Source organism: Rhinatrema bivittatum, chromosome 14, assembly GCF_901001135.1.
Source record: "Rhinatrema bivittatum chromosome 14, aRhiBiv1.1, whole genome shotgun sequence".
NCBI classification, from domain to species: Eukaryota; Metazoa; Chordata; class Amphibia; order Gymnophiona; family Rhinatrematidae; genus Rhinatrema; species Rhinatrema bivittatum.
The window spans coordinates 576,896-590,678 of record NC_042628.1 but is presented as its reverse complement, the minus strand read 5'-3'; the positions used below and the strand labels follow the sequence as shown (position 1 = coordinate 590,678).

General features: G+C 48.1%; 1 protein-coding gene across 2 annotated transcripts in view; it reads left to right on the top strand.

The window, feature by feature from the left end:
• Positions 1-13,783, top strand: part of USP31 (ubiquitin specific peptidase 31) — a 98,421-nt gene that overhangs the window by 36,020 nt on the left and 48,618 nt on the right. For both annotated transcript variants that reach the window (XM_029576035.1, XM_029576034.1), the window contains exon 9: positions 11,238-11,332. In XM_029576035.1, coding sequence (XP_029431895.1) covers positions 11,238-11,332 — 95 coding nt within the window. The remainder of the gene's footprint in view (positions 1-11,237; positions 11,333-13,783) is intronic.

Genomic DNA, 13,783 nt, shown 5'->3' with positions numbered 1-13,783 from the left:
CCTAGGACAGCAGGATGTTAGTCCTCCCATGTGAGTGACGTCAGATGGATCCCGGCACAGAAAACGTTTGTCAGAGTTTCTAGAACTTTGACTGGCACACTGAGCATGCCCAGCCTGCCACTATTTGCGCGTCCATGTGGAGTCCCCCTTCATTCTCTTTTTTTTTTTTTTTTCCACGATAGTGGAGCTCTGCTCTTAGTTTAACGTTTCAAAGTATTTTTCCTGGTTGTTTGTCGATTATCGGTGCTGGGTCCCTCTTTGGTTGGTGCTGTCTGGAGTGTGGTAGGTGTTTAAAAATTTTTCTCTTCGTGCGGTTGATTCCCAGCAAGTCATTTCTCGGTGTCCAATGCCCATCGACCACTCGCTGGCTATTTTTCATGGCGTCGTCTGGTTTTCGCCTATGTCCCCAGTGCCCGTAGACCATGTTGATTACTAATCCACATAAGGTCTGTACCCTCTGCTTGGGGGTGTTGCACGACGTCGAAGGGTGCCATCTGTGTGAGCAGATTACCCCCCAAAGGCTGACCTGCCCGACTGGGCAAGATGGAAAAGCTTTTTGCCAGAAAGTCTGATCCATCTACTCCGGCATTGAGGGGGTCAACACCCAGAAGCCAAGGGGAGCCGTTAGATACGCCATCCTTCACTACCCCTCCGGTGAGAGGAGCCGGTGTCATTGCACTCACGGACGTTTGGATCTTCTCCTTTCTTGGCTCCGGCTGAGCACCGAGGGAAGTCCCGCAAACATAGTCACTGGTCACCATCTGTGCATGGCTCTGGGACCGTGTGGCATCGGCAGTTGCGTGCCGCCACCAAAGCGACCCCCGTGGAGAAGAGGCACCGTCCTCTATCAGACCCGGGAGTCCAAGGCGTTCCCCACTGGTTGCGGTGCTGGGCACCGAGACTCCTCGGGGATCGGAGGATACTCTGGTGACGCCGCCGCCTCCTCCTCCATCCATTTTAATTACAGCAGACTTTCAGGAGGAGTTGGAATGCAGGGTTCAGCAAGCGGTGCTCCGAGCCCTGAGGGGGTATCAAGCAACCGTTGGCACCGGTCCCTATGCTGGTGCCGGAGCCTTGCCTAATCACAATAAGATCTAGGCGATGAACAGTACTGACACACAATAAAAGGTTAAAATCAAAAAACATATTGACTAAAAGCAAATAACATAAAACTGAATACAAAAACAGTCAGATAAAATAATTAAAAATAACATAATTGGAATAAAAAAATATTGGAGCGAGACCTAAGTGTTTTAACAGATTTGCACTGCCGAATTTCTGGAGGTAAAGAATTCCAGAAATTTGGGTCCTGCTACAGAGAGAAAGCATTCGCGAGTTGTGTGCAGACGAGTGACATGTGAGGAAGGAACATCAAGATGGCAGTGTTGTGACGAGTAAAGATTGCAAACTGGTTGGTAAAACTTGAAAATTGTTTGCCCAGGGACATGAAATATCATTGATAAGTTTGTGAATGATAAGACCAATTTTCAATTTGACTCTGTCAGAATTAGTGATGGATCAAAACGTTTTGTACCTGAGATGAGACATGCAGCTGAGTTCAGCAAAATCTGCATGGGACGGATTGTGGAGGAAGGAAGACCAATATAGAGGCTGTTGCACAAGTGTTAAGATGGGGAAGATAGATGCCTGGAGGACAGTCTGAAATTCTGGAGGATGTAGCAATTTTCTTAGACCAAGAAGAACTCTTAGCCTGTAAAAGCCATGTTGAATGACTTGCTTTCTTTCTTTCAAACCTCAAATAAAATTGTCAATTATGACACCTAGGGTTTTGCTTGCTTTTGTATTGTGAAAGAATGACTGTCGAGGCAGATGGAAGTTTCTTTAAGAGGCTTGAATGGGCTAGAAAGAGAAAGAAGGATGGTTTTGGACATGTTTAGTGACAGTTTGTTATGCTTTAACCAAGACTTGATAGCAGTGAAACAATAATTGATGTGAATGAGAGTTTCATTCTAGGAGGGATGAGGACGAATAATGAATTGAATGTAATCAACGTAAAGTTTATAAGAGTCAGTAAGAGTAGAAAACTTGTAAAAAGGAGCTAGGAGGATATTGAACAACATAGAAGATAAGTCCGAACCCTGGGGAACTCCACGTTTGATTGAAGAAATAGAAGGAAATTCATTTTCAAATTTGATTTGCTGAGAGCAATCAGATAGAAATGATTGAAACCACCGAAGAACAGTACCAGAAATACATTTTTGTAGACTGTAGAGGAGAATATGATGATCGATAGTGTCAAAGGCGGATGAAATATCCAAAGAAACTAGAATGAATTGAGAACTAGCATCTATGCTGCTTCTGACAGAATCTGTGAGAGAGAGAGAGAAGTAATTCAGTACTAAGAAAATGACGGAAGCCAAGCGGATGTAAATCAAAGATGTCATGTTTTGAAGGTAATCAGTGAGCTGAGAGAGAACTGATGACTCAAGCATTTTGGTTAAAAAAAAAAAAGGAAGAGCTGAAATGGGTCTGTAATTGGTGGAGTCGTTGTGATCAAGATGTGTGGTTTTTTTTTTTAAGCAGTGGGTGAACAATGGCTTTTTTTTAAGCAGGAAGGAACGATACCTTCAGTTAAAGAAGAGTTGATTAATTGGGCAAACATAGGAGATAAAGTTTCTTTAACTGCCTTGAAAAGGGCAGAGGAACAAAAGACGTGAGGGCAGAAAGTAGTATTGGATTTGATAATAAGTTAGTTTTCCTCAAGGGAGGAGACATACTCGAAAGTATCCCAGATTGAGATTGGAGAAGTCTGAGGAGAATTGATCCACTCAGGAACATTGATGAAATTTATGCACAGTTTTTCAGTTTTTAGATTGAAAGAGACAACAAAAGCTTCAGTTGATAAAGTTTCAGAAAGGACTGACTTAGTGTAGATATGGCTGAAGTTAAATGTTAGGGTATATTAAATGATTTGGGATCATATCCAATTTTATTGATTAGATTGGAATGATAATCCTTCTGCCCGGGGGATCATCGGTTCCTCACCGGAGTGATTCCCATTATCGGGTCCTCTGAGGAGGAAGAATCCATGTGGCCGACGGTGCCCTCTGGGCCTTTAATGCTGCAGCCAGGTTTCCCTGATCCTGTTTGCGGACCTTTAGGGATCTCGATGCTGTCAATGCCCATGGTGCCTTCGATGCCAAAACAGAGAGGCTTAGGCAGGGACCTTAGCAAGGAGGAGGCCCTGTATGATCCTTGGGGAGATGACACATCTGAGTCTTCCTTGGAGCATTCAGACAACCTTCTTTCCGAGCTGCCTCCGCCCGATGAGAGGCGTTGGTCTTCCCTGGAGGATCTTTCCTTTGCGGGCTTCATCCGCGCTATGGCCGAGGCCATCCCAATCAAGCTTCTCACTGAAGAGGACGCTTGGCACAAAATGCTGGAGGTCCTCCAGTTTGTTGATGCCCCAAAGGAAATAGTGGCTGTCCTAGTCCATGAGATCTTCAAGGAACTTCTCCTTAGGATCTGGGACACCCTGAGTTCGTTCCTCTGGTCAATTGGAAGGCGGACACCATTTATCTGGTGCAGCAAGCATTGAGCTTTGAGAGGCGCCACCTCCTGCATCAGACTGTGGTGGTGGAGTCTGCCCTCAAGAAAGCCAAGCACTCTCGCACCCATGCCTCTGCCTCGCCAGATCAGGAACTCAGGGCTTTAGATGCCCTAGGTAGGAAGGTCTTTCAGGGCGCTATGCTCATCGCCTGAATTTGCGCCTACCAACTGTATATGACACAATACCACCGGAACCTGTGGAAACAGGTCCAGGAAATGTCTGAGCGCTTGCCCCAGCAGCAGCAAGACGCTTTTATGGTGACAGTGCAGCAAGGCCTGGAGGCGGGCAAACACAAGGTCCACCTACAATGTTTTTGAAATGGCAAGGGTGGTTGCAGCGGGCATTAGTGCCCGCAGAATGGCCTGGTTTTGTGCCTTGGACCTTTTGACCAGAGGTCCAGGAGAAGCTAGCAGATTTACCCTGCACAGAGGAGAATCTCTTCGGAGAAAAAGTTAGGGATGCGGTGGCCCAATTAAAAGACCGCCTCAAGATCCTGCAGCACCTCTCAGCGAGTACCTCATATCTGCCATTCTCGATCAGGAAATCCTTGCGACAGGGCTCTAGAAATTCCTTTTACTGCCAGAGAAAGTATTACCCTCCTGCCTCTTGGGCATGCACGTCATGTGCCACCTCCCAGGGTCGCTCACGTCAACAGCGGACCCCAGGCCCTAGCCCGGCCCCCCAGCAAAGCCCTGCTATAGGGTTTTGACTGTGGGCGAGGGAGCATGTACCAGATTGCTGTACCCTCTGCCCCCTGCTCTCCAGTTGGGGGCCGGCTACATCTATTTGCAGACCTCTGGTCCAGCATTGTCAGACCAATGGGTTCTCATCATTGTTCGCTGAGGGTACCGGCTGAACTTCAGGGATGTCCCTGCGGACTCTTTCCTGTGTCCATCGTGGGGTCTGTCCTCTCATCAGGATAAACATCCTGCAGGAGACTAAATATACTATCAAATCTTTATGGGTAGAAATCCCTTGTGTGTTGGGGAAGAGAATTGTGATAGTATACTACCGTCCACCTGGTCAAGATGGTGAGACTGACAGTGAAATGCTAAGAGAAATTAGGGAAGCTAACCAAGTTGGAGGTGCAATAATAAAGGGAGATTTCAACTACCCCAATATTGACTGGGTAAGTGAAACATCAGGGCATGCTAGAGAGAGAGTTCCTGGATGGAATAAATGATAGCTTTATGGAGCAATTGGTTCAGGAACCGACGAGAGAGGGAGCAATCTTAGATCTAATTCTCAGTGGAGCACAGGATTTGGTGAGAGAGGTAACGGTGGTGGGGCCACTTGGCAATAGTGATCATAATATGATCAAATTTGAATTAATGACTGGAAGGGAGGACAGAATGTAAATCCATGGCTCTAGCGTTAAACTTTCAAACAGGAAACTTTGATAAAATGAGAAAAATAGTTAGAAAAAACTGAAAGGTGAGGCTACAAAGGTAAAAAGTATGCAACAGGCATGGACATTGTTAAAAAAAAACAAAAACCCACAAAAAAAACCCCCATCCTAGAAGCACAGACCAGATGTATTCCATGCATTAAGAAAGGTGGAAGGAAGGTAAACCGATTACTGGCATGGTTAAAAGGTGAGGTGAACCTGGAAGATGTGGTAGACCTGATTGACAAACTGAAGAGTAGTAAATCACCTGGACCGGATGGTATACACCCCATAGTTCTGAAGGAACTAAAAAATGAAATTTTAGACCTATTAGTAAAAATTTGTAACCTATCATTAAAATCATCCATTGTATCTGAAGACTGGAGATAGCTAATGTAACCCCAATATTTAAAAAGGGCTCCAGGGGCGATCCGGGAAACTACAGACCGGTTAGCCTGACTTCAGTGCCAGGAAAAATAGTGGAAAGTGTTCTAAACATCAAAATCACAGAACATATAGAAAGATATGGTTTAATGGAACAAAGTCAGCATGGCTTTACCCAGGGCAAGTCTTGCCTCACAAATCTGCTTCACTTTTTTGAAGGAGTTAATAAACATGTGGATAAAGGTGAACCGGTAGATGTAGTATGTTTGGATTTTCAGAAGGCGTTTGACAAAGTTCCTCATGAGAGGCTTCTAGGAAAAGTAAAAAGTCAAGGGATAGGAGGCGATGTCCTTTCGTGGATTGCAAACTGGTTAAAAGACAGGAAACAGAGAGTAGGCTTAAATGAACAATTTTCTCAGTGGAAAAGGGTAAACAGTGGAGTGCCTCAGGGATCTGTACTGGGACTGGTGCTTTGTAATATATTTATAAATGATCTGGAAAGGGGGACGACGAGTGAGGTGATCAAATTTGCGGACGACACAAAATTATACAGAGTAGTTAAATCTCAAGTCGTTTGTGAGACTGGAAGATTGGGCTTCCAAATGGCAGATGAAATTTAACGTGGACAAGTGCAAAGTGATGCATATAGGGAAAAATAACCCTTGCTGTAGTTACACAATGTTAGGTTCTATCTTAGGGACTTACCACTCAGGAAAGAGATCTGGGGGTCATAGTGGATAATACATTTTAAATTGTAGGCCCAGTGTGCTGCAGCAGTCAAAAAAGCAAACAATGTTGGGAATTATTAGGAAGGGAATGGTTAATAAAACAGAAAATGTTGTAATGCCTCTGTATCACTCCATGGTGAGACCGCACCTTGAATACTGTGTACAATTCTGGTCGCTGCATCTCATAAGAAGATATAATTGCGATGGAGAAGGTACAGAGAAGGGCTACCAAAATGATATGGGGAATGGAACAGCTCCCCTGTGAGGAAAGGCTGAAGTGGTTAGGGCTGTTCAGCTTGGAGAAGAGACGGCTGAGGGGGGATATGATAGAGGTGTTTAAAATCATGAGCGGTCTAGAACGAGTAGATGTGAATTGTTTTTCTACTCTTTCGGATAATAGAAAGACTAGGGGGACTCCATGAAGTTATCAAGTAGCTCATTTAAAACAAATTGAAGAAAATTCAGTTTCACTCGGCGCACAATTAACCTCTGGAATTCATTGCCAGGGGATGTGGTTACAGTAGTTTGTGTAACTGGGTTTAAAAAAATGTTTAGATAAGTTCCTAGAGGATAAATCCATAAACTGCTATGATGGTAATTAATAAGCAATAGTAGCTTGAGCATGGGATCTATCTAATGTTTGGGTACTTGCCAGGTAGTTGTGACTTGGATTGGCCACTGTTGGAAACAGGATGCTGGGCTTGATGGACCCTTGATCTGATCTAGTATGGCATTTCTTATGCTTATGACAGAGCTCTCACCCCTACTAATGGCCAGGGCAGTTGAAACCAACCCCCCCTCCCCTGCCAGCGGGGTTGGGGTTTCTAGGTACTTCCTGATACCAAAGAAAACAGGGGGCCTGAGCCCTATTCTCGATCTGAGGGCCTTGAACAAGTTTCTTCAAAGAGAAAAATTCAAGATGGTCTCTTTGGGTACCCTGATCCCTGTCCGATGAAAAGGAGACTGGCTCTGCTCCCTCGACCTAAAGGATGCCTACGCCCACATCAAGATCTTCCCCAGCCACAGGAAGTACCTCCACTTTCTAGTGGGCAAGGAGCATTTCCAATAGTTTGTTGCCCTTCGGCCTCGCTTCGGCTCCACGGGTCTTCACCAAGTGTTTGGCAGTTGTGGGGGCACACATGCACCGGCATGGAGTGCACGTATTCCCCTATCTGGACGATTGGTTAATCAGGAGCAACTCCCAGCAGGGGGCGCTTCGCTTCCTGACGCCAACTGCCCACGTGCTGCTGTCTCTGGGGTTTGTCATCAACTACCCCAAGTCCTATCTCAGCCCATCTCCACATCTGGGTTTTATTGGGGCCAGACTGGACATGTTTCAGGCCAAGGTGTTTCTGCCCCATGACAGCGCTCTTGCCCTGGCATCACTGGCGGGTTTTGGTCCGCCGCAGTCGTCAGGTTTCTGCTCGCCTGTTCTCTTCTAGGTCACATGGCTGCGCCTTTCCATGTTACCCCATTCGCCCGCTTGTGTATGCGCAGTGCTCAATGGATCTTGTGCTTTCATTGGCTGCAGGCAACCCAGGACCTCAACGCTCGTTGTATCGGTAGTGAGCACAATCTGGTGTCCGTGAGCTTCAAACAGAAGTCCCCGCTCCAGATTGTAGACATTTTCCCACCAAGACAGAGAGGCCTGAAGAGGCTGTGTGATGCAGACACACCTTGGCCTGAAACATGTCCAGTCTGGCCCCAATAAAACCCAGATGTGGAGATGGGCTGAGATAGGACTTGGGGTAGTTGATGACAAACCCCAGAGACAGCAGCACATGGGCAGTTGGCGTCAGGAAGCGAAGCGCCCCCTGCTGGGAGTTGCTCCTGATTAACCAATCGTCCAGATAGGGGAATACGTGCACTCCATGCCGGTGCATGTGTGCCCCCACAACTGCCAAACACTTGGTGAAGACCCGTGGAGCCGAAGCGAGGCCGAAGGGCAACAAACTATTGGAAATGCTCTGTACACAGGGTCAATGGACGGCACATGAAGCTCGCTGCCAGACCAACTTCTGTTGCTCCGAGCAATCCGCTACACTCTCTGGGCGTTTCGGGATTATTTGTCCCACAAAGCTATCCTGATCCAAATGAACAATCAGGTTCTGATGTGGTACATCAACAGGGAGAACATAAGAACATAAGAAAATGCCATACTAGGTCAGACCAAGGGTCCATCAAGCCCAGCATCCTGTTTCCAACAGTGGCCAATCCAGGCCATAAGAGCCTGGCAAGTACCCAAAAACTAAGTCTATTCCATGTTACCATTGCTAATGGCAGTGGCTATTCCCTGTACGTACCCGGATCAGTCCAGACACCAGGTGTCTGGACTGATCCGTGGTACTACAGGAACGAAAATTATCAGGTAAGAACTAATTTTCCTTTCTCTAAGTGAACTTAATAGCAGGTAATGGACTTCTCCTCCAAGAACTTATCCAATCCTTTTTTAAACACAGCTATACTAACTGCACTAACCACGTCCTCTGGCAACAAATTCCAGAGTTTAATTGTGCGTTGAGTAAAAAAGAACTTTCTCCGATTAGTTTTAAATGTGCCCCATGCTAACTTCATGGAGTGCCCCCTAGTCTTTCTACTATCCGAAAGAGTAAATAACCGAGTCACATCTACCAGTTCTAGACCTCTCATGATTTTAAACACCTCTATCATATCCCCCCTGACAAAGGAGGCACGGGGTGGTGCAGATATGGTCCTGGGCCCTATCCCAAGGCATGCTCTTGCGAGCAGTTTAGCTGGCTGTGATAGAAAATGTGGTGGTGGACCTCCTGAGTCGGGCGTTCCAACCACACGAGTGGTCGCTGGACCCCTTGGTAGCAGACCGGATCTTCCGCTTGTGGGGAACCCTGGATGTGGATCTCTTTGCCTCCCCTTGCAGAATCGAAGTCAGCCACTTTTGCTCCCTGTACAGGAGCGATGGGAAGCCAGCCTTGGATGCCTTTGCCCACTCCTGCTGGTAATGAAGACTCTCATGAAGCGCCAGCAGAACAAGGAGACCATGATCCTGGTGGCCCCGTATTGGCTGAGGCCCTGCAGGAACTGCCGGTCAGAGAACCTATCTGTTTGAGGACCTCCACCGTTCTGATAAAGCAGGATCGGGGAAGGCTGCGCCATCCAAATCTCAGTTCATTAACTCTGACGGCCTGGATGTTGAGAGGCTAGTCTTGCATTCTCTCGATCTCTCTGACGTATCTCAGGTACTGGTAGCTTCAAGAAAGCCTTTACCAGAAAATCTTACAGGCTGAAGTGGAGGAGGTTCTCCGTCTGGTGTGGAGGTCATGGCTTGGATCCATTTGCCTGCCCCACACTGTGGTTGCTAGACTACCTGTGGCACCTCTTGGAGGCACCAATTCGGTCAGGGTCCACCTGAGTGCCATCAGCGCTTCCCATCAAGGTATTGGTGGTACATCCATCTCTGTGCAGCACATAGTAGGGCGATCTATGTGGGCGTTGTTTCAAATGAAATCCCCCATCCGTCGTCCTGTTGTGTCCTGGCACCTCAACATGGTGCTAGTGCGGCTCATGTGTGACCTGTTTGAGCCTATGCTGTCCCGCGATCTGAGGTACCTAACCTGGAATGTTCTTTTCCTCAGGGCGGTCACTTCGCCTCGCAGAGTTTATTTATTTTATTTATTTATTTAACAGCTTTTAATATACCGGTGTTCGTGGGACACATCACGCCGGTTTACAATAAAACTTGAGAAAGGCGGAAAGTTACAATAAACAGGGCGAGGGTATTGGAGCAGGTGCGAAAAAGGGCGGGAGTGAGGGGGATAGGTAGGAGGAAGGTATAGAAGCTGAGAAGGTAGAGGCGTAACTAAAAAAGGGTGCGGGGGTATTTAAAGGGGAGTTATTTACAGCAGCAAGGCTGCAGGGGTGAGAGAGTTTAGAACAGGTTATACAATATAACTTATTTACAGCAAGGAACACGATACAGTTGGCTTATGGGGATACAATATAGCATATTTACAGCAGGTTGTACATTGTCACTTGTTTACGACAGGGAGAAAGATACAATTGGCTTAAGGCAAGCTATTGGGTGGCATGCTGGCGGGGGATCCGTGGCTGCGTGCAGGTATAGTGGTAGGGGGGGGAGGAGGGGGGGTGTCTAGAGGGTAGGTTTCGGAGGGGGAGCTTAGTGAGTTAGTGAGCTTCAGGCATTGGTGATGTATCTGCCCTACAGATACATCACCAACACACTGCAGACCACAGGCAGTCCACGCATCTCTTCGTATCCTTTGACAAGAACAGAATGGGTGTTGCGATGGGCAAACAAACTGTCCAACTGGCTGGCAGATTGCATGTACAGGTGGACCTTCAGCTTGGAGGCCGCATTAAGGCTCACATTGTGAGAGCTATGGCAGCATTGGTAGCCCACTTATGAGTGGTTCCCATTGCCGAAATCTGCAGAGTTCCCTACACACGTTTGCTGCTCACTACTGCTTGGACAAGGATGGTCGAAAGGAAATAACTTCGGCCAATCTGTCCTTCATAACCTCTTCCAGGCTTAAAAACCCAACGCTCTGCCTAAGACCCATTGTTTAGGTTCGTGCTGTATCCTTATGTTACCCAACAGCACCACAGTTGTTTTGTGCCCATTGGCACCTGGTTCGGTGCCTGTTAGAGGCCTTACCGGGAGCAGCCTGTAGCTTGGCATTCACCTATCTTCACCCATCTGTGAGGACTACCATCCTGCTTGTCCTAGGAGAAAGCAGAGTTGCTTACCTGTAACAGATGTTCTCCTAGGACAGCAGTGGGTGCTGGGCACAGGGATCTGGGGGGAGTGGGTGCCGAGCATGGGGATCCGGGGGGGGGAGTGGGGTGTGGAGATTCAGCTGAAGTGCTGAACCTGAAGACTGGGATAAGTGGGTGCTGGGCACGGGGATCCGGGGTGAGTGGGTGCTGGGCACGGGGATCCGGGGTGAGTGGGTGCTGGGCACGGGGATCAGGGGTGAGTGGGTGCTGGGCACGGGGATCAGGGGTGAGTGGGTGCTGTCACGGGGATCCGGGGTGAGTGGGTGCTGGGCACGGGGATCCGGGGTGAGTGGGTGCTGAGCATGGGGATCCGGGGTGAGTGAGTGGGTGCTGGGCATGGAGACTCTGCTTTTTGTCGTTCTTGCTGTTCTGACTGCTTTTCTCCTTGTGACAGGTCTGTCCTATCAGTCTGCGTGTTGTGAGTGTTGTGGGAATAACGTATCTCTTACCTCAGGAGGAGCACCCGCTTTGCCATCCTACTGTGGAAAGGTAGGAGTACATTCAGGAGTTTTACTTGCGTGTCTTCTGAGTAAAAAGTAAATGTGCTCTCAGGGATAATTTTCAGGGATGTTGTGGGCAGTAAAAGGCCTGTGTGCATATAGGAGGCACTAGCTGCCAATATTAGAGGGCAATTTAAACAATTTTTTACATGGGTAAAGCCCAATGGAATGTTATTCCCCCCCCCCCCCCCACCACCCATGTATAAATGGAACAAAATTATGGCTTAGGGAGCCTGGGGGAAGGAAGGTCTGCATGAACATTTTGTGGGTATTTTTCCTCTGCTTGAAAGCAAATGCAAATTTCCATATCCCACCAGACCAGACCAGAATGCATGGGTTTTGCCTCCCCGCCAGCAGATGGAGACAGAACAGCTGACTTACAGAGCACATCACTCTTACGCTGTCCCCAGTAGTAGATGGAGATTGAATCCTGCAGCTTAGAAGTTTTGGGAACAAATTGCTTCAGGGGAATTTGGCCAGCTAAGGCCTCTTCCCGGTTAGATTAAGGACAAGCATAATGGGGGTTGGTGGCTCTCTTTCTAGCTTTGTCCTTTTGGCAGGGGGGTTCTGAAAGCCAGTGGGCCTAGCTCCCTCTCCTGCTGGCTGTTATATGTATTTATTTACTCCATCTTATTAACTGCTATTTCCAATTAGTTTAACTCAATTACAAAACATACATATAATTAAAAAAAAACCAAAACCATACAATTACAACATAAAATTCAAACAAATTATGTTTTAAAACAAAACTAAAATATTAAACTACCAGTCCCACGGGGGCTCCAAGACTGTGCAATGAAGTGAGGCCGGTCCACCCTTCCGTTCCCAGAATTGGGGGAAGATTAACTCGTTTTCGGGAGGCGTGGGCCCAACTGACCTCCGACCAATGGGTCCTCAGCATAATAGAGCAGGGCTACTCCTTAGATTTTGCTTGGCCGATCAAGGAGCATTACATAGTGTCCCCTTACGCATACCGCCTAAAGCGCCGGGCGGTACAAGTCACCCTGCAGCGCCTGCAAGATCTGGGAGCCATAGTTCCAGTGCCCGCAGAGCAGCTAAGGCTACTTTGTGGTACCAAAAAAGGACGGAGCCTTTCGTCCCATCCTCTATTTGAAGCGGGTGAATTGCACCCTGAGGGTACCCTGTTTTCGGATGGAAACGCTTCGCTCTGTCATAGCGTCGGTGCACAAGAGAGTTCTTGACATCACTGGACCTGACGGAAGTGTACTTGCTCATCCCAATACGTCCAGACCATCAGAAATACCTGCTGTTTGCGATCCTGGGATGCCATTTTCAGTTCTGCGCCCTTCCGTTCGGTCTCGTGACGGCGCCCAGGGTATTCACCAAGGTGATGGTGGTGGTAGCGGCTGCCTTGAGACAGGAGGGAATACTGGTACATCCCTACCTTGGCGATTGGCTCATTCGAGCAAAGTCGGAAAGCCTCTGCAAAGCCACTGTGATGCGTGTACTCGGGATGTTGGACTCCTTAGGATGGGTGTTCAACCCCGAGAAGAGTCGTCTGGTTCCTTCTCAGACCTTAGAGTTCCTGGGGGCTCGCTTAGATACAGCCTTAGGAAAGGTATTTCTGACCGGAGAGGATTTTGAAACTCACATCACAAGTGGCAGGTTTACAGTCTCTCGCTCGACCCAGAGTCTGGGATTATTTGCAGGTCCTGGGCTCCATGGCCTCGACCATAGACCTCGTGCCGTGGGCGTTTGCACATATGCGTCCTTTTCAGTCAGCTTTGCTGTCCCGTTGGAATCCCCTCTCACAGTGCTTTCACCTTGTCTTGCCGCTGTCAGGCGGGGTGAATTCCAGTCTTCAGTGGTGGCTTTCTCCACACAACTTTCGGCAGGGGGTGTATTTGGAGACCCCTTGTTGGACCGTAGTGACCAAGGATGCCAACCTCTCCGGGTGGGGAGCGGTTTGTCGGGATACAGCAGCCCAGGGACAGTGGACCAGGCAGGAAGCCTCCTGGTCGATCAATCGCTTGGAAACCAGGGCGGTTCGATTAGCGCTCTAAGCCTTCCTCCCGCTGGTGGAGGGCAGATCGGTGATCTGATCAAGGTTATCTTGACTTTGTAAACTGCTTTGGTCAGTAAGTTTTTACTGGAAAACGGTATATAAATTTGTTTAAAATAAATAAATGCGACGATGGTAGCCTACATCAACCGTCAGGGTGGCACCAGGAGCCGTCCAGTGACGGCAGAGGCCCAGCTCTTGTTCCTCTGGGCGGAGCAGCATCTTTACCGGATAGCGGCTTCTCACATTGCCGGAGTAGACAATGTCCAGGTGGATTTTCTCAGTCACCACCAACTGGATCCTGGGGAGTGGGAGCTCTCAGACGCCTTTCGTCTTCTGTGCAACCGGTGGTCCAGACCGGCCATGGATCTGATGGCGACGTATGGCAATACCAAGGCCCCTCGGTTCTTCAGCCGG